We start from the raw sequence: 22,640 nt of genomic DNA on the forward strand, positions 1-22,640 counted from the left end.
AATAAAGCCTGACCTGCAAAAGTTACATATCTAAAAGTTAGATATCTAAATCCCTTCTGAAAGTAATGAATGCTTCATGAGAATATGAGGTGTAATTACTTTTTAATAACTCCTGAGATACGTCACATCTGAACAGCTTCTTATCTAAGAGTATCCTCAGGCATTTTTTATTTTTCTGGATGTGCATAAGAAATGAAGCCACAGTATCTGCAGTGACAGGTGTGAGATGGAAGAATATTCTCTATAAACGAGTGTTTGAGGACCAAAGCTTGCAGAATTTAGAATCGTGTGATAGAGAAACCAAACCAGCAAGCAATTGCTCCCTGTTCACATTTCATCTTGTTCCACAGTCACTTTGACCATGTTTCCACATCCTTACTTGTCCCATCTTCCTCAGGTTGCCCCTGAAATTCTTATATAGTGTAACTACTCTATCTCCTTTCCCTCGTCTCAATATTCTTACAGTCTGGTGTTTCCCAGAATCACAGAATCACAAGGTTTGAAAAGACCTTTAAGATCATTGAGTCCAACCATTCCTAAATATGCTAAACCATATCCATAAGTACCTCACCTACTTGTCTGTTAAACACATCCAGAGATGATGACTCAACCCCCTCCCTGGGCAGCCTGTTCCACATCCCCACAACTCTTTCAGTGAAGAATTTTTTCCTAACATCTAGTCTGAACCTGATTTCATGGGCATCCTGGGTGTTTTGTAGACATCCAGAGTGTTTTGTCCTTCACCCTTCCCTGCAGTCTTGCCTTTGGCCAGCAGTCTCCTTCATGAAACTATCCCGAGTGATGCACACCAAAAAAATGCGTGTTCTTGTCTCTTCTGGTGTTTATCTTTCAGCTACATGTTAGCAGAAGTGAAAGCTTTGAATGAGGGACAAGAAAAAGGCAGAAAAATGGTAATATTATCTGGGCTTTGGAAAGGGCAGGCAATGAAGTCCAAACAAAAGGGGGAAAATACAAGGATGAGAGAAAACAGAGCATCACAACAAAAAGAAGAAACAAAGAAACGGGAAAGAAAATCTCCAGCGTTGTTTTATGTTCGTGATTTATCCACGCAGAGGTGTGGGTGAAGGCAGCCCTTTGCAAACATAATTCAGGTCCCTGCCCCGTGGATTTACAATTTGAGTTGGGAGGTGGGAGAAATTAATGCAGAAAACCTCCTGCGTTTCAATTTATTTCTCTGTACCGCATCCCAGAGCATATTTCATTTTGGGGAGAGGCGGTAATGACAGATTGTTGTTGCTAATAGGATTTGGGTCAAACTGCTGCTTACCATTTGGCACGTAACTAGATTAATGGGGGGGGGGGTCTTCTTAAAAATTACATGCCACGGCAGGAGGATAATCCCCTCCCCACCGAATTTCAAGTCCTGTTCATCAGCAAAGGTGTTTGGCTGAGCGTACTCTGCAACAATTTATCCATTAAAACCCAAGCTTCCCTACCACTGGCTTTAATCCTAGCTTGGATGGAGCTCCCTCGCCACGGCTGAACGCGCTTCGTTCTGCCCGGATCCTGAGAATACCAGCAGTTTCTGCTCACTGCCATAGATAAATCTCCCCTCCACCCCAAAAAACTCATGAAGGCAGAGGTGTAAAGTTCTGGGTGGAAGCTTTATCTGCATTAATCAAGAGCTGGAAGTCAGTTGAGCAACCCTGGTTAAAATTTGCCCAACTAACCCCTCCATATGCTAGCGAGGGCTGGTTGTATCTATCTACCGGCATGACACTTAGGGTTATGAGGTGTGTAGAAAATACCTTATCATAGAATCATAGAATGGTCTGGGTTGGAAGGGACCCCAAGGATCACAGAGTTCCAACCCCACTGACACAGGCAGGGACACCAACCTTCAGGCCTGGAGCTACACAAGGTTGCCCAGGGCCCCATCCAATCTGGCCTTGAACACCTCCAGGGATGGGGCATCCACCACCTCTCTGGGCAGCCTGTTCCAGCCCTTCACCACTCTCTCTGTAAAAAACTTCCTGCTAATATCTAATTTAAACCTTCCTTCCTTCAGCTTTGATTCATTCCCACTTGTCCTGCCATTATCTATCCTTGTAAAAAGGTGATTCCCCTCCTGTTTCTCTGCTCCTTTCAGGTACTGGAAGGCTGCAATGAGGTCCCCCCCCAGCCTTCTCTTCTCTAGGCTGAACAAGCCCAGCTCCCTCAGCCACTTTTCGTAGGGGAGGTGCTCCTGCCTTATACCTTATACAAGGTATTACACAAGGTCTGCTGGAGCTGGAAGATTGATCGGCTTTTATAAAAGCTGTAGATTTTGTATGATGGCAGCGGTTTTAAGAACATGAGTTTAGAAGGTGTGGCAACAGGAAGATCAAAGAAATAGTTACAGATTAATTTTCCATCGGCTGTAAATGCCTTTGCTACAGTTGATAGCTAAGGGACGTTCTGTATCTCAAGATTAAGAAGCTGTCTTTAGTTTGTTGCTTCTTGGGGCATCTTTGTAGAGCATCAGCTTGTGTCCCTGAGAATTTTAGTTCCCTCTGGGCAGGGAGTCACCTGGTAGTGCACCGGTTGCAGGTCCATGGAAGATTACATGGGAATCCAACAACTCCAAAATGAAGGATTTTTTTAATTTTTTTTTTTTTAATGTCTGAGTGGAAAGTTAATGTTACGTAAAACCGCCTACTGAAGCCAATTCCTTGGCTAAATTTGTTTTCATAGGGTTTTTTCATTTCTCCCTCTTGTCCAAGAAAAATATTACTTAGCTAAAAGACATTAATTCAGTTTAAATCGGGGCATCAAGCCCTCTGAGTCTAGCACTGATGTGTGTGCACAAGTTTCTTGTTTAAATTAAGCCTGCTGGTTACTGGCTCTTTGTTTCTCCACTATCCCTGCTTTCCCTGTATCCAGGATGCTTATCTCCTAAACTGCTAGAAAACTAACGGCTGAGTGCCATTTTTTAAATAATTCAGATGGAAAAGCAATATCCTGCAAAATTTCAGTATGTGCTTGTGTACAGTCCACCTTGTGTGGAAACTTGATCAAAATAGATCCTTAACTTCTAATTAAGCCTAACTAGGTTGGTTTATGGTGTTTTGGGTTTTTTTAAAGTTAATACAAAACCACTTCTCGTTTTCCTTTGCAATCAGCACATCATTTTTGTTTTGTTTAAGGACACGGGTTGCATCCCTTAGATACACAGCTCGGGCAAGCTTTGCAAAACAATTAGTGCTTCTTTCACATGGTGTAAACTTGATTGAATAATTACTCAAATAATGGTCAGTAATGGAATACATAGGGTTATCTCCTGGCTAATCCGCAGGTAATGGAGTTGGTGTATCTCTGATTTTTCTCTTACGGGTTCCCGGTGAACAGGAGACTGAGACAAAAGTGATTATGGGAAGTAGAGGGAGTCACTGGAGGCCAGCAAGGAAAAGGAGGCCTTATCTTAAGCAATTAATCAAGAAAACTCCTATTGTGGGACAATTATTCAAAGCTAATTCTAAAATAGCTTTAGAGCCCCAGGTCCTGAAGGGGTTTTTGTGTGGGTTTTGTTTTTTTGTTTTGTTGTAAGAATTTTGCCAAGGTCATTGGGAGCACTGAGGCAGACCTCGCATCAAAATGAAGGCTGCTGCGGGCTCAGGAGCGAGGTGCAGCATCATGCAATGCTGAGGTGGTTGTCTGAGCTGTCAATTTTGGGTTTTATTGAAAAATATGGGTTAACATGTTTCTAAACAGAGACTATATTTTGAAACTTGCCTAATGTTTCTACAAAAACATCCTCTGTTATTTTGCATCCATTGTGAGCGGTACCAAGAGGAGCGTATCTCAAACCTTTTCACCTTCATTCCCAGCTCTCCTAGCATACATCCAGGACTTGGGTATCTCTGAATCTCTCATCTATTCTTTTCCTCTGTTTTTTTTTCACTGGTTTTAATTATCCTATGAAGACTTACAGCGACTGCAGAAGCATAGGATCACAGAATCATAGAATCACAGAATCATAGGGGTTGGAAGGGACATCGAGAGATCGGGTCCAACCCCCCTGCCAAAGCAGGTTCCTTAGTTCATAGTGTGCAGATAGGTGTCCAGATGGGTCTTGAACATCTCCAGAGATGGAGACTCCACAACCTCCCTGGCAGCCTATTCAGTGCTCTGTTTTATGGCTTTGCAAAAGACCACGAGGTCTTTCCAGTTGTCCCCCAAAAAGCTCTTGTATGGTGAGAGCATACAACAGGCTCCTTCGCTCTATTTTTAGCCTCTGGGCACCCTTGGAAGTGAGATTTATTTGAAGATGTTACAGTGATCCATGAGGTCCTATGGAAAGAAGCAATAGATTTTAACAGCTGTCCCTGAAAAATTATAAGGTCACCAGAAAAAAAAAAAAAAAAGAAAAAAGGGAGGAAAAAAAAAAAACCAGAGGGTTTTAAATTGGATGTGGTTTAAATTTTCCAATGGCCTCCTGAATTGAGCTCCTTCCTGGAGCGGGAAGCTGCCCGCAGAATTATTACTCAGCACAGTCACCCTGTGCTCTCACAGCACTTTTTTTTCTTTGCCAGTGGTGCTGACAGCAGCATTGTGAACCCGCTGTAGCGTGGGGCTGTCCGATCTGGTTTCAGAATGCTGTTGAGTGCCGCCTGAGAAACGCTGCTCTCTAGATGTAGAAGGTGATCACGCTGCCCCGATTAAGTTTTCTCTCTGCCTGTGGGCACCTTTTGCAGGGCAGGGTTACAGGGAGAGCCAGGGACACACATAGAGAGTTAAAGCAGAGAGGCTGGCAGACAAACAGAGCCACTAATTGGATTTGTAGCTGTAAGAAAAAAGTAAACATTTTCCTCTCTTTAAGTCTTTCCTTGGCTTCTTTTGTGAAGACCGCTTGAAAGTATCTGTTTCGGGGTGAACCCTGCCCAGCAAATTTAATTTTGAGGCTTGTCAGGCTTTATTAAAGCCTTATCATCAGTGATTTCCTTCTCTGCTAGATCAAGAAGATTGTATTTGTATTGGGATTCCTATTGTATCTCAGAATTCTTCCCAGCAAATGTGGGGTTTCGGGCATGTGCCGGGACACACTGCACCTAATTCAGAGTACTGAAGTCCCAGGGGGTGTGTTCTCAGCACATACTCACCAAGGCTTTGGATGCTGTTTAAAGTCGCAAGCTGGAACTGTGGTTGTATTGCTGACTTAGCGACCAGTTGAACAAACACATTGCTCTGGGTGGCAAAAGCACTCCTGATGGCTGCTGGTGTCCTTAATGAAATTACCTGATAGACCCATTCCCAACAGCTGGAATATTTGGTAGACACTTATGGGTATGCTGTACATGCATATTTTGAGATGGCCAACACATGCCTTTTCTTACTTTGAAGATGTCGTAACAGTGTTTGCTTTAGTGGGAGTTTCCAGTCAATGGCAGGGCACCTTTTTTTTAAAATTTTTCTTTTCTTTTTTTGTCCTATTTTTTTTTCTTTGTTTCTTTTATTGTTAAATTTCCATGACTTACGTTGATTTGTGCCACTATGGATGGATACCTCAGATCAGGGCTTTGCCTAACAGCATAGACAGGCTTGTGTTAGTCAGTTTTATACATCTCAGTTCACATATTGAACTTTCTAAATTTTATATTTTTTTCTTTTATTTCTGAGAAAAATACTTAATTTCCCTTTCTTATCCAATGAAGACAATCAGATGGGTGTAAATATGTGCTCTGTTGTTTTGTGGGGGTTTTTTTATAGTGCCCAGAAGTAACCAAAGCACTTTGAAAAACACAGATACGGTTCTTGCCCTGAGCTTATCATTTGGTTTCAAACGTGCCCTTGCAATTGCAAGTAATGTGTAAAAGGAAGAGGAGAGGAAAGGCAATTAATGGCTAAATGAGTTGTTGAACTAAGAAGTTATTTGAAGGTGATATAAACGCTCCCAGCCTTTTTATGATAGCAAAGTTGCATCTTTGTCCTGCATCTTTAAGTTGTGTTGAGCCAAAGCTTTCTCCTGGTAATGCATTTTTGCAGAAGCTCCCATCACTTGAGCAGATTAATATATGTAACAGGTGAGTACCCAAAATACCCCAGGTTTGCATGTGAGGGAGGGAAGCAAGGCACAGGCAGACGCTGGTAGTTATAGGTGACTGCAGGTCTCGTCTGGCAGAGGGGTTCTCCATCCATGGGGGTTTTGTGGCACACCTAGCACAGCCATGGGCCTGTTGATCCCCTCAACTCTGAGGTGAGCTAATCATTCAATAGCAGACCACTTCATAGTCCCACTTCTTCCATGCTACCACTTGTACATCAAACATCTTCCCAGTGCTGATGAGAACTGCCACCGTCTCCCCTCCCATCTCTTCTACCTTTGCCACAAAACCAGTAATGAGTCAGGTCACTAACGATGGCTGAGCTGAAGACCAGTTTATCTATTTATAGCAGCAATATAAAAAGAAATATGCTTATTAATACAATCTAAAATACTCAATCATGCCAGCATGTCTGTCTCTTGCTTCAGACTCCCAAGGATAAGAAACATGACTTTTACATTCCATTATCTATGCCCAAAAAACATGGTTCAGCTGCTATGGGCACGCAAGACAGAAATCAGACCTTTTGGGGTTTAAACCTTGAACTTCATCAAAGATAAGGTCAGGTCTGAAGTAATAGGGTAAAAGAAATACTCGATGTCCGCAGGACAGCTGTGTCTCACCATTTCTGGGGTTCTTTGGCTCAGTTGCAAAATAAGATATTAAATATTCACGGTATTTTCTCACTTCCGAATCCAAGTCCCCAAACGTGTATGTGGGTTGCAAATCTGTGAAGGGCTCAACCAAATTCTGCAGAGCCAAGTAAAAATTATTAGTCTGGCAGAAGTACAAGTAGTACAATGTAATAAATACCTGGTTTGTTCCTCTGCTAGGAGGTATATATAGTTGCTTCCTAAAATATTTGTGAAAGTCTGGGGCTTGGGGGGTTTTTAGCACAGGATTTTATTGGAGGTAGAAGGGTATATTTTCTCACTCAAGACCATAATAAATAAAAGGAAAAACACTGTAAAATCCTTCTGACTGTTTACATCAGTTCAGTGTTTTTATTTTTAGTAAGTTTTGTGATACTTGAAAAGCTGGTTTGGAAAGCTCGGCCGGGAAGATTAGATACGGAGGTGCAAAGTGAAAAGTCTGACCGTCTGCTTTCCTTTTGTTATGAAAAATACATAATAAACCCCTCGTATTCAGATTGAGAATTGTTAGACACAGACCGTACGATGGGGATTTTGAGTCTTCAGATCACAAATCTGATCTTTGCAAGAGCAGCAGCGAGGAATCTTAGTTCTAATTCTCATCCAGAAATACTCCCGAGAAGATTATTAAAATACAGCAGGTACTGACATCACCTACAAAGATCTACTTGTGCATATTTCTTTAAAGAGGGGGGGGAAAAAAAACCCACCTTAATACACAATATTACCATAGCTAGGCCGTATTATACTATTGTAATCATAGCTGAAGCAAGAACGGTGATTAACGATGGCAATTTATTGTATCTGACGAGGGGAGAAAATAGGAGATGTTGTCGTTATCATAAATCATATCATAAATAACCAAAGAGAAGCACTCAGAAAGCTTGTGTGGTGTCAGCAGCAAGCCCTTTCAGGCACGTTAGCCCAGGATGTAGCCATAGAAACCCCAAAGTCATATTGTTATCTTAGTCTTGCTGCAGTTATGTGATACAACAGTATTAACATATAGATTAGGCCATTTATAATACTAGGTGTCATTTCAGGTTGGCTTGCTTATATAGCATTTTAGTTTTTTATTGTGCCGAATGTTAGGGAAACGCTGCATTTTTCCAGGTCAGTATAGAGCCATTTATAACGTATCGGCTTCACACCTCTGTCAGTCTCACTAATGTACTGTGTTATTGATTGGTTGTACTCTGTGAATTGTCATTGCCTAATTACCTTGTCTTTGCTAATAATTTCATTTTTTAGAAGTCAAAATGTGCCTTTAAAGAGAAAACCTCTCTGCCTGTACTCACTTTGGGAAGAGTTCCTGATTCTCTTAAGCATCATACACCCCAGAGGGAGCAAAAATACATAAAGAAAAGCATGTGGATTTGTCCCAGTCTTGTTACTGAGGTTTTTTTTGTCCCCAGCTGTATGCTGTGAACAAACAGTGGTGGTTTTCACATCACCCTCTTAGATTGCAGGAAAGAGACTCGATCACAGGTAACTCAGAGCAGCACCAAAGTGACTGAACCAAGGCTGCCCTGCTGACGGGCTGGTTGTCACACATCCCCTTGCTCAATCACTTCCTAAAGATGCTTTTATGGTCATTTTTATTCTCCATCCAAAGTCAGTGTAACACCTTCAGACACATTAGCATAGCATTGTCATGCACATGCATTTATTCCTCCATGTGTGTACGATCGAACAAAAGATGTTGAGGCACTATTAAAAAGTCCCTCTTTGTATTTAGGCTTTTTATTAGGATATTTTTTGTGCTTGCTGTATGCAGCACGAATGCTGGGCTGATAATTTTGTCGGGTCAGACAGACATTGTGAGTGTAGTTGATAACAATCTACCAACACTGTTTTTCTGCCTTCAGCAGGAAGCTGGGTGTGTCATTTTAAGAATCCTGGGGAGTTTGACTTCATAAACATTGTGTGTTTTTAAAAGTATTCTAATCAGGACTGCCACTAGTAAGTATTTGTATGTGTTATTCTCATTGCATCCAGTATGCTAAAGCAGCACTGGAAGCCAAAGTTGCACATTGTACTTTGGGCCAGGATCTGATGGCCAGAGAGGGATGACCCCGCACCTCTCTCCTCTCCTTTCCCACACCCTTGCATGATCCCAAGGTGGGCTTTTTACTTCACCAACTGGACAGGAAAATCCTTTATTATTTTTTCCTTTCACTTCCAGATAAATTACTGTCTAGGTTTGCCTGTTAAGGTGATGATACAAGAAAGGAGGTGCAGGACTTTCCTCTGCCTTGTTCTACCCCAAAAAAAAATTTGAGTAGTATCATGACAGACCAGAGTGGTGATTTGGGTTCAGAATAACAGATCATCTTTCTTATTTTAGCCTTGATTAATTCCCCATTCTGCATAAATACTTGAACCAGGATAAAAGGAAGGACAGGGCTGTTTCTTTTTAAAGCAACTCTGTGATGTAGAACTACAGCTTTAGTAGTTGTGGTTTGTTTCTGGCAAACTATCAATATCTTATGCTGGTTTTCAAGTTTATCTCCGTTGATTTCGTACCAAGAAATGCCTAATCAGGAGTGTGAAGCAGTTGCTCAACATAACAGAGATGTTACTGGTCTGGAAATGTGTAGGTCCTGAACCAGATTATTTGTGTCATCCGTATTTCAAGATCGACTGGGTAGATTTTGTCATTAGGGCTGGGGGACTGGGGGTGCATCAACCACTTGTAGCTTCTTGGGCAGGATAACTGATAAGTGTGTACCCTAAGTCTCTCAGTCCTGTTGAACACCTTCAAATTCAATCCTGGTTAATACTGATGATTGAAGACACCATCCAGCCTTTTGGGCCCAAATTTTCCAATGTCACTGATGAGTCTGGATGTTGAACTTCAAGCACCTTTAACATCCTCTTTGCAGTGTTTCAGTTCTGTATGCAAAATCACTATCCACACCTGAAAGCTCTATTTTTTTAATGTATTTATGGTTTCTGTATTGTAGAACATACCAAGATGGCACTGGAATAAACTGGCTGGCAATATCAGTGGAAAGATTTGAGACATGTGGAAGATGAGTTTCTTGATGGTTCTCTCTTACGAGGTCACTTCTTGTAGAATGTGTCAGTCGGAAAATCGTAGAATCTTAGAATGTGTTAGGTTGGAAGGCACCTTTAAAGGTCATCTAGTCCAACCCCCCTGCAGTAAGCAGGACATCTTCACTAGATCGGGTTGCTCAGAGCCCCACCAAGCCTGACCTTGAATATCTCCAGGGATGGGGCCTCCACTACCTCTCTGGGCAACCTGTACCAGTGTCTCACCACACTCATAGTGCTTCCTAATTTTTGCCATGGTGAGACCCCACCTGGAATATTGTGTCCAGTTCTCGGCCTCTCAGTTCAAGAAGGACATAGAACTCCTTGAAAGAGTCCAGTGCAGGGCCACCAAGATGATGGAGTGGAACACCTTCCTTATGAGGAGAGGCTGAGGGAGCTGGGCCTCTTTAGCTTGGAGAAGAGAAGGCTGAGGGATGACCTCCTTAATGTCTGTAAATATGTAAAGGGCAAGAGTCAGGAGGATGGAGCCAGGCTTTTCTCAGTGATGGTCAGCAATAGAACAAGGGGCAGCGGGTGCAAGCTGGAGCATAGGAAGTTCCATGTGAATATAAGGAGGAGCTTTTTCCCTGTGAGGGTGATGGAGCACTGGAACAGGCTGCCCAGAGAGGTTGTGAAGTCTCCTTCTCTGGAGACATTCAAACCCACCTGGACACATTCCTGTGCGATTTAGTCTGGGTGATCCTGCTCTGGCAGGGGGGTTGGACTAGATGATGTTTTGAGGTCTCTTCCAACCCCTAACTTTCTGTGATTCTCTGAATGTCTAATCTAAACCTACCCTAGTTTGAAACCATTGCCCCTTGTCCTATTGCTACATGCCCTTACAAACAGTCCTTCCCCAGCTTTCCTGTAGGTTCCTTCAGGTCCTGGAAAGGGGACAGCTGCTATAAGGTCTCCCCGGGCCTTGTCCTCCATCAGGGTTTGGTAATAGGTTGGTTGATCTCCTTTTGTACAGTGAAAGAAAAAACAGTTAGTCTGGTAAACAAGTCAGGGGAGTGATCATTTGTGTTCATATGGCAGAGGAATTACATATAGAGTGATACATCTATCATACATATATATGCACACATATATCTATATAAAATCTGGCTCAAAAATTGAGCAAATTTTAAGCTCAAAATATATTGCAGGTATCTTAGTGTGTTCGTTTTGCATTAGGGCATCAGGATATTGGGCTGTACAATATCAGGATTGAATTTTGTCGCTTTTCTGTTCATTTCCTTTATGGACAACAAGCACACTTTCTGTTTGTTTTGGGGAAGGGCCATTGTTATTACAAGTTAAAGAGATGAAACCTATCATGGCATAAGAAAAAAAATCTTTTCACTTGTAACAGAAGTTAAAAGCCCCTACTTAGGAGACTGTGATAGGGATGTTAAGCTCTTGACTTAGTAACTCTAAATTTCCCAAAATATATCATTGGCTTAATCTCATGCTTTTTCTAGACAATAGGAAAATTATTTTGGAAGTCTGCGGGAAATTTTGGGTTGTTTTGGATCGAGGTTTTTGTTTTTTCACTGAAAAGTTTCATACGCTGTGGAACAGTCATTTCCTTCCTGGCATTCGAGTGGGTGAGGTGACTTGTGTATAAAACCATCGATGCAGTCCTAGGGAGCACATGCTTGGAAAGAAAGATGGATTGAAGATTTCAGTGCAGGTGCTGCCACATAATTTCTTTTCCAAAGTCCTAATTTTCCTTAAAAACCTTGACACTTTCAACTTCCATACTTTGGTACTTGGTATCATGCAGGGCAGAGGAGCCCAGAGATCTGATACAAACAGAACCGCCTGAAAGAAATGCATGATTACCAATAGTTCTTTATTTGGCTATTTTGCATTCAGCTGGAAAATCAAATGTCCAGATCCTGTATAAAAAGAGAAGGGTGATGGGATAAATTTCATTGTTTAAAATAGGCATGTCTGAGTTGCATGGAAACATCTGCTCATTCAGAATTATATCTGCAGTGGGTTTGCTCTGATACCTCGTGCTGTTTATCTGCCATTCTAAAGTTAACAGCAGATACCAGATGCCAAAATCTTGCATTGTTAAAATAACAAGAGTTGGCTTCCACAGGAACCAGCTTTGTGCAATAAATATGTCACTCTTTTCATTGGAGGTAAGAGGCTGGTTGGTACTGACATCACGTTACACTTCCTTCAGCAAGTGGTGTCCATCTTCAGGCCAGCAGGCCCGCCTCCGCTTCATCCTGTACCTAAGAAATACTGGTTTATTCTTAGATCTCCAGGTCTTAGGAAGGTTGTTTCGTCCTACCACTGCCCTGGTACATAGGGAATTATTAATACAGTTTCCAGAAGAGAGACTGGAACTTTGATTAAATTAACTGAGAGATTTGTGCTTGTTCAGCCTGGAGAAGAGAAAACTCTGGGGAGACCTAATTGCAGCCTACCAACACTTAAAAGGGTCCTACAGGAAAGTTGGAGAGGGACTGACGATCACGAGGGAGTGCAGGGATAGGACAAGGGGCAGTGGCTTCAAACTGGAAGAAGGTAGATTTAGATTAGACATTAGGAAGAAATTCTTTACCATGAGGATCGTGACGCCCTGGCACAGGTTGCCCAGAGAGGTTGTGGAAGCCCCATCCCTGGAAGTGTTTAAGGCCAGGTTGGATGGTGCTTTGAGCAACCTGGTCTAGTGCAGGGTTGGAACTAGATGGTCTTTGAGGTCCCTTCCAACCCAAAGCATTCTGTGATTCTAACTGTCAGCCAACAGACAGGTTTTGGCAGGGTCAAGAGCTGAGCAGAGACCTTGTCTGTCCCAGTCAGTGCCATGTTTGATATAGATATATGTGTGTCACGGGTTTCCTTGCTTTAAGAAAGTCTGTCCATAAGTGTGTTTCTCTTCAATCAGAAGAGTTTGGCATCTGTTTCTTTCCTGCCTTCACATTCATCTGACCTGTTATTGAAAGAGCAGTGTGTGCAGCCTCCTCTCATGAGGCAGCCAGGAGAGTGTGGTGGCCTAGCATGGATGATTGCTTGACTTTTTCTGCAATGAAGACAAAATTTCTGTTCCTCTGTGTCAGTTTTAGGGACAAATTAGTCCCTTGATTGTTGTGAACTTGGAAGTTCATTACTGAAGGTGTTGAGTATTGCTGTCCTGAAACTGAGCTGTGGCCAAATAAAGAAGGTATATTCAATAAGCCTTCGGTTTTGGAGTTCCTGCTGTGCGGCAGGAACATGATGTACAAAGAAAGAAATTTTGTGTTTCTTTAGTGGCTTTTCATTAAAAAGGTGCAGGACTTTCAGTTTCATGCCTGAACTGTTCAGCTTAAGAAATTTTCCAGCGCTCGAAGAGGTGACAGATCCCCACAGCTTGCATTTGGGATTCTAATGCTTTCTGTCCAGAGATCCCAGGGAGCTACGTATTTATCAAGTTGAGCTTTTACAGAGCCTCTGTGAGATTAAATTATCATTGCTTGTCAAATGGGAAGACAACAGCACCCAGCGTGACCTGCCCAAGATCATGCTGCAGACCCATGTCAAGAGCAGAGTAGGTTCTTTCCTCCCTTACCTTCAAAACTGTCGGTTCATGAAAGCGAAGAACTTGCCTCCTTGTCCCGACACAGGCAATGTTACACATCCTAATATGCTCCAGTGAGAAATGATGTCTTAACAAACAGGGTTTTTTCAGAAGCAGCGTGCTAACAGCTATCAGCTTGTTTTATTTCAGCGTTGGACAGATTCACCTTCGGGGCTGCGCCGCGACGGCTGAACTCATCCCTCCTGTAACCCGCGCATCGTCTGAACTGGGCCTCTGTGCATGGGGCTGGCTGACATAATAAACAATAGCTCTGTATAGCCGTAGTAATGTGGGCATTAATATTGATCCAGGACTGACTTCTCTAACAACAACCCCCCAAAAAAATATATCTGTTATCTTGAGAAACCTCCCAAACGGCTCTAGTCTCCTTTCATTACAGGAGAGAGTTATTAGGGCAGATGGCCGAGGTGATATCTGTTTGACCTATAGATGCTAACTCAAGAGGCGGATCATTAATAAGGTGGCCAGAGATAGGGAGAGATGGCAGTAAAGAGAGTTAAAAAGCAATCCCCTGCACAAAGGATTGCGCGTCGAGAAGCGCCGGGTAGCGAGTGAGACGGACAAAGGTGAAAAAGGGACCACGTGGTTTTAAATGCTCGGCACCAAGTCAAGCAGATTACACTTAAAAACTGATGTTTTCCCATATTGGGTTCCTGCTCCGCTGTGAATCCTTCTGGAGGAAAAAAATAGCCTGAAATCTTGAACCTAAGGCAGAGATTTCACTTGCTCTAATTAACTCTCACACACCCCCTCAAAAAAAAGTGCTTTATTGTTTTCTGCCATGGCCACAGCTGCGGTGGCTCAGGTTTGAAAGCTGCTGCCTGGCAGAAAACCAGTCCTCGCTGAGGATCAGACCGTGGCCTTCCTCCAAGAGAAATTTGGGTTTCATTTGACCACGATAGGATTCCAGATTGTCATCTGAGCATGTCTGAAAAGTGGTGAATGTGTGTCAGTAGTTAAGTGCTCGTGAACTTCCTTAGTCCCTGGATTGTTCAAGACTGACCCAGGCAATTTTTTCCAGATGTTTTGGGGAATCCAAGTCCATATAAAAGGGATGGTAATGCTTCTGCTTCCTTACTAAGTTGTCTTTGTGGCTTGCAGGAATGCGCATGAAAGCTGGAGCCAAGACACCCCAATTTCTCGTCTCACCTCTACAAACTGCACTTTAACCTTTGCTGCCCTTCCCTGGCATCTCCATACGAGATCACAGAAACTTCATGGGCCTGGTGCAAACTTTACTTGGCCTTATTAAAAAATAAATAAGCATCGCTCTTTTTTTTGGTTTTTTATGGTACAAAACTCCACTCCCTGTTCTCCAAACCTCCTCAGAAATTGTTTTTTCGCCTTTGATCCAGCAGCTGCTGGTTTTCTGTGGTCCCGTGTAGGTAAAACATGAGAAGCACCTTGGGATGAGGAGGAGTTAAAAAAATACGAAATACTGTAGTGCCCTTCCTTGAGACACAGTATGACAGTATCTGTTTAAAGTTGACATCTGGCAGAAATCTTCAGCAAATAAATGTTCTGTTTTTTCTAGTAAATGTGATTTTTTTACTGTTTGTTACAGTAGTTTCTCTTCCACTTTGTTGACTCTTTTTATCCCCATGTTTTTATATTAAAATGCTTTATGTCGCTGTCGCTTAAAGCCTGCATGATCGAACCCTGTCCCACCTTTCATCCTGTAGCCAAGGCAGGAGCCTTCCCTAAACCCCGATTTTTAACATACAGTGTTTGTTTTAAATTGTATCGCTCTTTAAAATTTCAAGTGAAAACAAACTCATAGTGGAGAACTAGGTCGAGCGGCATCGGGAGGGAATTGCTCGGTAGCAACCGGTGCTGCATGACATCTGATGGATGCTAATTCTTCATCCCCAAAATAGTTTTGAGCAGATGAAGGCAGCTGATTTCTGCAACAGCTTAAACAGAGATTGAAATGACTTCCATGATCTGGAAGCAGGGTTTCCCCCCCTACCCAGTAGCAGGTGCAGACTCGGTCCATGGTGATTTCTCAGTTATACTCTAACTTTGCAGTTTAAAAAATTTAATGTCAGTGCCCAGCCAGGCAAAACCAAACTCCCTAACATTTCTGTTTTTCACGGAAGGCTAAGACTTTATCCTCAGGCAAAGTCTCCTCTCTGGGCTGGCTGCTGTAAATCCTCTGGGCCCTGGCAAAAGCCAGAGTTGCTAGCTCATTTTACTTAATTTGTGATGCTGGCAAGATTTGTGCTGCAGCCCAGGGCTCTTGACTCAACTCTCCTAAATCAGAGCATTGACACATTACAGTAGAGAAACACCAGCACAGAAAACCTGCAAATAAACTCCTCCAAAAGAGATATTTCAGGAAGATGCTGTCTTACCAAGCTTTAAATGGTGTTAGTGTAATGTTGTGAGTTCCTCAGTGTTTGCTTCTTTAAAACCACCTGCTCATTAAGAAGTTGAGCTTTATCTGCTGTCATAATAAATGGTTTTTACTATGTATATCATGCAAGAATCTTAGGGCACTTGATATCTTTCCACAGAAACCCTGCTAGACAAAATGTCATCTGTTTTTCCAGGTGGGTAACAGAGACATGGAGTAAAGTGAAGTGAGGTTGTCTACACAGGCATAGGTGTAACGATGTAGTTAGAAATGTGTCAGGTTAACGCTGGTGTGCTTGTTCTTATTCCAGACGTAGAGATTCTTTTCCCTGCTTGGATAATTGCATTTTGAAAGTGAGGAAGTGTATCCAAGAGGATAAAGTGCTTGGCTGTGGTTGGGGAGATCAGAGATTCTCTTCTCAAACCCGCTGTCTTATTTTCTGGGAGATCTCAAGCGAATTTTCTCCTTTCTCCACACCATAATCTCACATGTGTAGGACTAAAAATGGTGTTATATTTAGGGGGGAAAAAAGCCCCAAACCTGCTATTAAACAAAAAAAAAAACCCAAAACAGATCAGTCACACTGGCCTGAAACAGTTGGTGCCTGATGTCCACACTGTGCATGTTTCAGGTTTATCTTATTTTCAAGAGTTGGTTTTCTGCTCTCATAGCCTTGAGTGCTCACTTGTGACTGGAGCATGTTAGGTGTATTCCTCTGGCAATGTGTCTTTCATTTTGGTTCCACTATAGCAAGAAGACAGCATATGGGCTCTAGGGTTGCTCCGTGCTGCAAACAAAACAACAGTAAGTGGAGAGATGCTGGGGAGATGGATTTCAAAAGCGTGCTCCTGATCCAAACCATCGCGCACACACACAGTCCTGGGGTGTTCCCATATAATCATAACAGATAACGTCCCTGTGCAGCGAGCTCTTAAGATGGTATCAGAGACATAACCTGGCAGGTTGAGTGGGGCTTAGTCCTTTGCTTTCACCTTCAGACTGTGCTGCTTCAAGAAAAACAAACCCATGTTTTGGAAGAAGTTTTCCTAGTAGTTAAAATGCAGTCAGAATTGTGTGATATATAAGCAAGATGGCTCATTCCAGTGAATTTTCCTTTGATGTACACTTTGCAGTCGACTTTGTTACAGCAAAAAATACTTCATCCCCTCTCCCTTCATTAAAAATGGATGAAGCAGGTTTGTTATTGTAATCCCAACAACCGCAGTGAGAAATAATCAGGTTGGTTTTAGGTAGAACTGAGATCTGGTACCTGCTCCACAAGGTAGGTCTGCCATCATTTATAAGCTCTAACCTTGTATCCTCTGTTTATGGGTTTGACGTTGCATTGTCATCAGGGCACCTGCCAGTTGTGACAGTGGCTATCGCAAGGCAGAGGAGATGCTGCACTGTCCTTCCAAGTAGACAGTAAGAAGCTGTTAGGTGGCCAGTTATCTCTTATGGGCTGAGATGTGTGTGAACATTTGCTCTGATGCTTGTTTGTTTCTGTAAAACACATTTTAATGCTGTTTAAAAATGTTCTTTGTTACAGAAGAGGAAGAGGAACAGGTGCCTACTGATGGAGGTACATCTGCAGAGGCCATGCAGGTACCACTAGAAGAGGAGGAAGATATGGAAGAGGATGAGGCAATTAATGATGAGAACTACTTGAGCAAGAGACCGTTAGAAAGTCCTGATGCTGAGGAATTTCCACCTGTGAAAAGGCCAAAACTCTCTGTCTCCAAAGGGGACACCTTGGATGGAACTTTGGAACCACGTGAGCCTCTTAGCTCAATAAATACTCAAAAAGTACCACCAATGCTTTCTCCAGTTCATGTTCAGGACAATACAGATTTACCCCCTCCTTCACCAGAACCACCGATGTTGGCTCCTATTGCAAAGTCACAAGTGCCAACTCCCAAAACTGTAGAGGCAAAGCCGTTTGTACCCAAAACAAAGTCCAAAACAAGTTCTCCAGGACAGAAGACAAAATCACCTAAAGCTACACCTTCACCAGTGGTAACTGGAAGTCCCATACGTTCACCAAAAACTGGATCCAAAGAAAAAAAATCACCGGGTCGTGCCAAGAGCCCAAAAAGTCCTAAAAGTCCAAAGGTTCCTGTTCATGTTCCTCAACCACCTGTCAAGCCTGAAACACCAAGTAGAACCCCTCTGGCTGCATTAAGTGACAAGATAGGAAAGGAAAACATTCAAGTAAAACAAGTGCAGACACCACCACCTGAGCCTGTGACCAAGCCAAATATTGAAAACCAGACTAAGAAACTCCCTGTAATGGACAAGACCATTGATGATTCAATTGATGCTGTTATTGCTCGTGCATGTGCAGAACGAGAACCGGATCCCTTTGAGTTTTCTTCTGGTTCTGAATCAGAAGGGGAAATTTTTACCAGCCCTAAAAGACTTTCTATTTCAGAGACTACAACTCCTAAACCTTCTGTTTCTGCCAATAATGCAAATAAGGCAGGAGCGACTCCAATACCTCCCTCAGGTGGGACTTCGAGTTCAGACATTTCATGGACAATGGATGACTCAATTGATGAGGTCATTCGAAAGGCAAACATGGGGACACCTTCTAATCCACCTACCAACTTCACTTATTTCTCCTCTCCTTCTGCTTCACCGCCAACGCCAGAACCTCTTCTCAAAGTCTACGAGGAGAAAACCAAGCTGGCTTCATCAGTAGAAGTGAAAAAGAAATTGAAAAAGGAGCTGAAGACAAAAATGAAGAAGAAAGAAAAGCAAAAGGAAAAAGATAAAGAGAAAAACAAGGAGAAAAGCAAGGAGAGGGAAAAGAACAAGGAGAAGGATAAAGACAAGGAAGGAAACAAGGAAGCAAAATTTCAGTGGAAGGAACTCCTCAAAGAGGAAGAACTTGATCCCTATAAATTCAAACTAAAGGACTTTGAGGATGCTGAGACAAAAGTAAAGTTGAAAGATGGCAACACCAAAAAAGAGAGAGAAAAACATAAAGATAAAAAGAAAGAGAAAGAGAAAGGCAAAAAAGACAAGGATAAGAAAGACAAAGAGAAACTTAAAGATAAGGGTAAGGAAGATAAGATAAAGGCTCCATCAGCACCTCTTGTGTTACCTCCCAAAGAAATGCCTTTGTTCAGCACACCAACTGCCGTGAGGCTTCCCAGCATGTTACCTTCCTTGTCTCCTATGCTTCCTGAAAAACTGTTTGAGGACAAAGAGAAACCAAAAGAGAAGAAGAAAGACAAAAAAGAGAAGAAGAAAAAGAAAGAAAGGGAGAAGGACAAAGAAAAGGAGAAGAAGGAGAAGGAAAAGGAGAGGAAAGAAAGAGAAAAGAAAGAGAAAGAAAAAGAGAAACACAAACATGAAAAGGTAAGCTGTTTAGGTGAGTTGAGATGGCATACTTGCTCGAAAAATGCACGTGGATTCCTACATTTGCTGCTGAGTGTTGTTTAAGAGCTTTGAGGAGATCCGCTGTTACAGGTTTGGTACCTTTTAAAAATCACAGCTGCAAGGAAGGCACCCCCCAAGGCTTTTGGGGACTGTCCCACCTCTTTAGAAGACGAAACAATGGAAGTTCAGTTCTGTGAATTTGAAATGTGGGATTGTCCTTCTGGTTTTTCCTCAACTTACTTTGCATTTTGAAAAGCCAGGGCTCACACTCACTGACAGCACACACACAACAAATGTATGTCCTCTTGAAGCACACAAATCTTTTTCTGTAGATTTCCACTGGTAGGGCCAGGGAAGATGCACCTTTCATATAAAGTTTAAGTTTTGTTTGTACGAGTCTACTGTTTCAGAGCTTGTAGAAGCCTGTAAATGGCCAGGTGGACAGAAATAAGGAGTAGACTGCCTTCAGATAAACAAGTTCACCAGTTATCTCGGATGTTCAGAAGAGCTGCTGAATCCTCTCTTAGCAAGACCACCCCCTTATTGCTCCAATTTGTTTGAAGTAAGAAAATTCTTTCAAATTATGGTCTAAATGTTCAAATGTCACCTTTCATTTTGAGTCATATGCTTGAGAGAGAGAGAAGGGGAGAGCTAGTTTTCAAGTGGGTTGAGCTCCTTCCACTCCTGTAACTCTTACTGATTTCTATCAGCCAAAGATAATTTCTTCTTTCCAATATCACCTAATCTTGAGAATATATTTAATATTTAAGAAATGAAACCGGCATATTTGCATGTTATCAGATTTGAAATCCCATTAGAAACGGTTTCCCTAATTCAGGTTTTTGCTCTAATTTTTTGTCACTTCACCTTATAATACGCATTAAATCGTTAATATTAAAAAAAGAAAAAGAAGAAGAAAAGAAAGAAAGAAATTGTCTTCATATGTGATAACCTTGGATACAGGATTTCCTAAATCTCTATCCTTAACATTAGGAAGCACTATATAAATTCTGGTTTTACCAAGATGCTCTTTACATCCTGCTTTGGGTATAACACTCCATTTGTACAAGCTCAGACATGGGACATCCTTCACTTTCCTCTTTTCCCTCTGTACCTTGTTGTTCTACCTGCTGGACTTAAAACAAACTGCTGATTTCAAAACTTGCCATATTTTTTTAAATCGACAATTTTTTTTTTCAGTGTGGTATCCGAGTGATCTGGAGAACTGAAATTTGTCTGCCGTGGATGAGTCGGTGCTCAACGGGGGGCGGGAGGGCGGGTGCAGTTGTCAGTGTCCAATTTAATGTCTGATTCCCCATTTTGCCCATATTTCATTGAGAATTTCTGCAGAGATTTCTTTGAAGTTGAATATGTGTGTATCCAGAATCGAAGTGATGAGTTGCTTGTTTTTCATGCATTTGATTTTTTCCATTTCTGCAACCCCTTTTCAGTGCTCTGTGGGGACAGGACAAGGGGCTATGGCTGCAAGTTGGAGCACAGGAAGTTCTGCACAAACATGTGGAAGAACTTTTACATAGTGAGGGCAACAGAGCCCTGGGACAGGCTGCCCAGGGAGGTGGTGGAGTCTCCATCTCTGGAGATATTCGAGACCCGTCTGGACGCCTCCCTGTGCAATATGAGCTGGGGAGCTGCTTTGGCAGGGGGGTGGACTCAATGATCTCTCAAGGTCCCTTCCAACCCCTATGATTCTATGATCTAGTTTGCTTTGTGAGAGATACACAAGCAAATATAAACTGGTAAAGCTTTGATATAGACTGAACATATGTATGGAAATATATCTATATTTATATATATATATCCTAATATATATATAAGGAAAAGGAGATCAACAGTAATAAAAACTCAGACAAATTAAATTGACAAAGCTGCCCATTACCTTGACAAAAAGTCCCTGTCAAAAGATAAACTTTAAAGCTAGGATGCATGAAAGAGTCCCCAGATAGAATTAAAATTTAAACTGATTCTCGATAGATAAGCTTTTTTTTTTTCTTTTTTTTTTTTAAATCCACCTCTTTGCTGCAAGTCAGGATTTTAAAAATAAATTTCCCCTTTAAATCTCTTGAGCGATTTTCATTTTTTGCAAGGCCGCACTGCTGGTGTCCTGGAAAAATGGAGAGTTAGAGCTTTATCAGTTGGTGCCCTGAGGTATGTGGCAAAGAAGCTAAATCCTTGAAGATTAGCAAAAAAAATGCAGCACATGGCAATAAGGGGCTTATATGACTACTAGTATTAGTTCAGGTGAAAGAAGTATTGCTTATACATAAAACTGGACAAATCCACTGACAATGTATTTTTAGTTAGCTACAAAGGAGTCTTATATTGCTGGACTTTACCTCTTTGGTGATTTGGGAAGCTTAGTAATCCACTGTAAATGCTCTTCTGCTGGCCCCAATTCCCAGTATTACTCCAGAATGCTGCTCTTTCGTTTTAACCCCTAAAAGTACATGTTTCCTTAATTTAGCTTTTAGATCACACAATGACTTATTTAGCCAGCAGTTGTGCTCTAAGAGCAAATGATCGAGTTACTGCTCGGACACTTGACCTTCCATGGTGTGTGTAAGCCCAGCCTGAGAGATGAGTTTGGGGGTAACTACAGTTTCAGCTCTCAATGGGCAGTAGAAAATAACAAATTTCTATTTCAAATAGTGCTATACTTAAATAGAAGGGTGACTCAGCTGAAATGTTCCCATTTTTTAGTATTTTAATAGTTATTACCTATGTGCCTCCCATCCTCTTGGGGAATTGAAGCTTTTTATCAAGTTTTCCCTGTAGTTTTGCCCCAAACACAAAACAGCAACAACTCTGAGTGAATAGCAGAAAGCAGAAGTTGAAGGCTGCCTGCTGGAAGTGTTCGGTGCTGGGACCGAGGAAGAGGAGCTTTCACACAGGGCTCGCCTGCAGCTCTGTTAAGTGTTAGGATGCTGCCCTTGGAGCCAGAAAATGAGGCAGTGAGCTGAGGCACTGCCTGGTGTGCACTGCTAAATTAAAAGCAAACGGTTGGGGCGGTTACACCCCACTTCTACGATGGAGATTACCAGGCGTGCTGTAGGAGTGACTGAGCAGCTCACCAAGCAGCCGCTGACCCAGTTTCAGCTAACCTTAATACCCTGAGCTGTAAACTAAAGTAGTTGAGGAACTGCTTCACAAGAAACTGATCCATCTTTGCTTGCCAGAGCAGCCTCAGAGTAAACTACCCTTATGCCTGAATCAAAATCCTGTCATCAATGTAGAGGTAGGCCAGGATATCACAGAATCACAGAATTTTAGGGGTTGGAAAGGACCTCCAGAGATCATCAAGCCCAACCCTCCTGCCAAAGCAGGTTCCCTAGGACAGGTCATACAGGGGTGCGTCCAGATGGGTCTTGAATATCTCCAGAGAAGGAGACTCCACCCCTGGGTAGCCTATTCCAGTGCTCTGTCACCCTCACCGTGAAAAAGTTCTTCCACAATATATATCCAGGATATAACTGTGAATGCTCCCCAATTTTCACTCTGCTGCAGTCACACGAACCCTGCACACAAAGCCACGTTGTTCAAAGATGCTTCCTCTC

At 42.3% G+C, this 22,640-nt stretch overlaps 1 protein-coding gene across 2 annotated transcripts in view; it reads left to right on the top strand.

The window, feature by feature from the left end:
* The window catches only part of TAF3 (TATA-box binding protein associated factor 3), a gene marked incomplete at its 5' end in the record, with an annotated part of 123,269 nt that overhangs the window by 77,000 nt on the left and 23,629 nt on the right, over positions 1-22,640 (top strand). For both annotated transcript variants that reach the window (XM_084270123.1, XM_084270122.1), the window contains one exon: positions 17,234-19,047. In XM_084270123.1, the coding sequence (XP_084126249.1) occupies positions 17,234-19,047 (1,814 nt within the window). The remainder of the gene's footprint in view (positions 1-17,233; positions 19,048-22,640) is intronic.

This window comes from Gallinula chloropus (genome assembly GCF_964237585.1).
Source record: "Gallinula chloropus genome assembly, chromosome: 1".
Classification (NCBI taxonomy): domain Eukaryota; kingdom Metazoa; phylum Chordata; class Aves; order Gruiformes; family Rallidae; genus Gallinula; species Gallinula chloropus.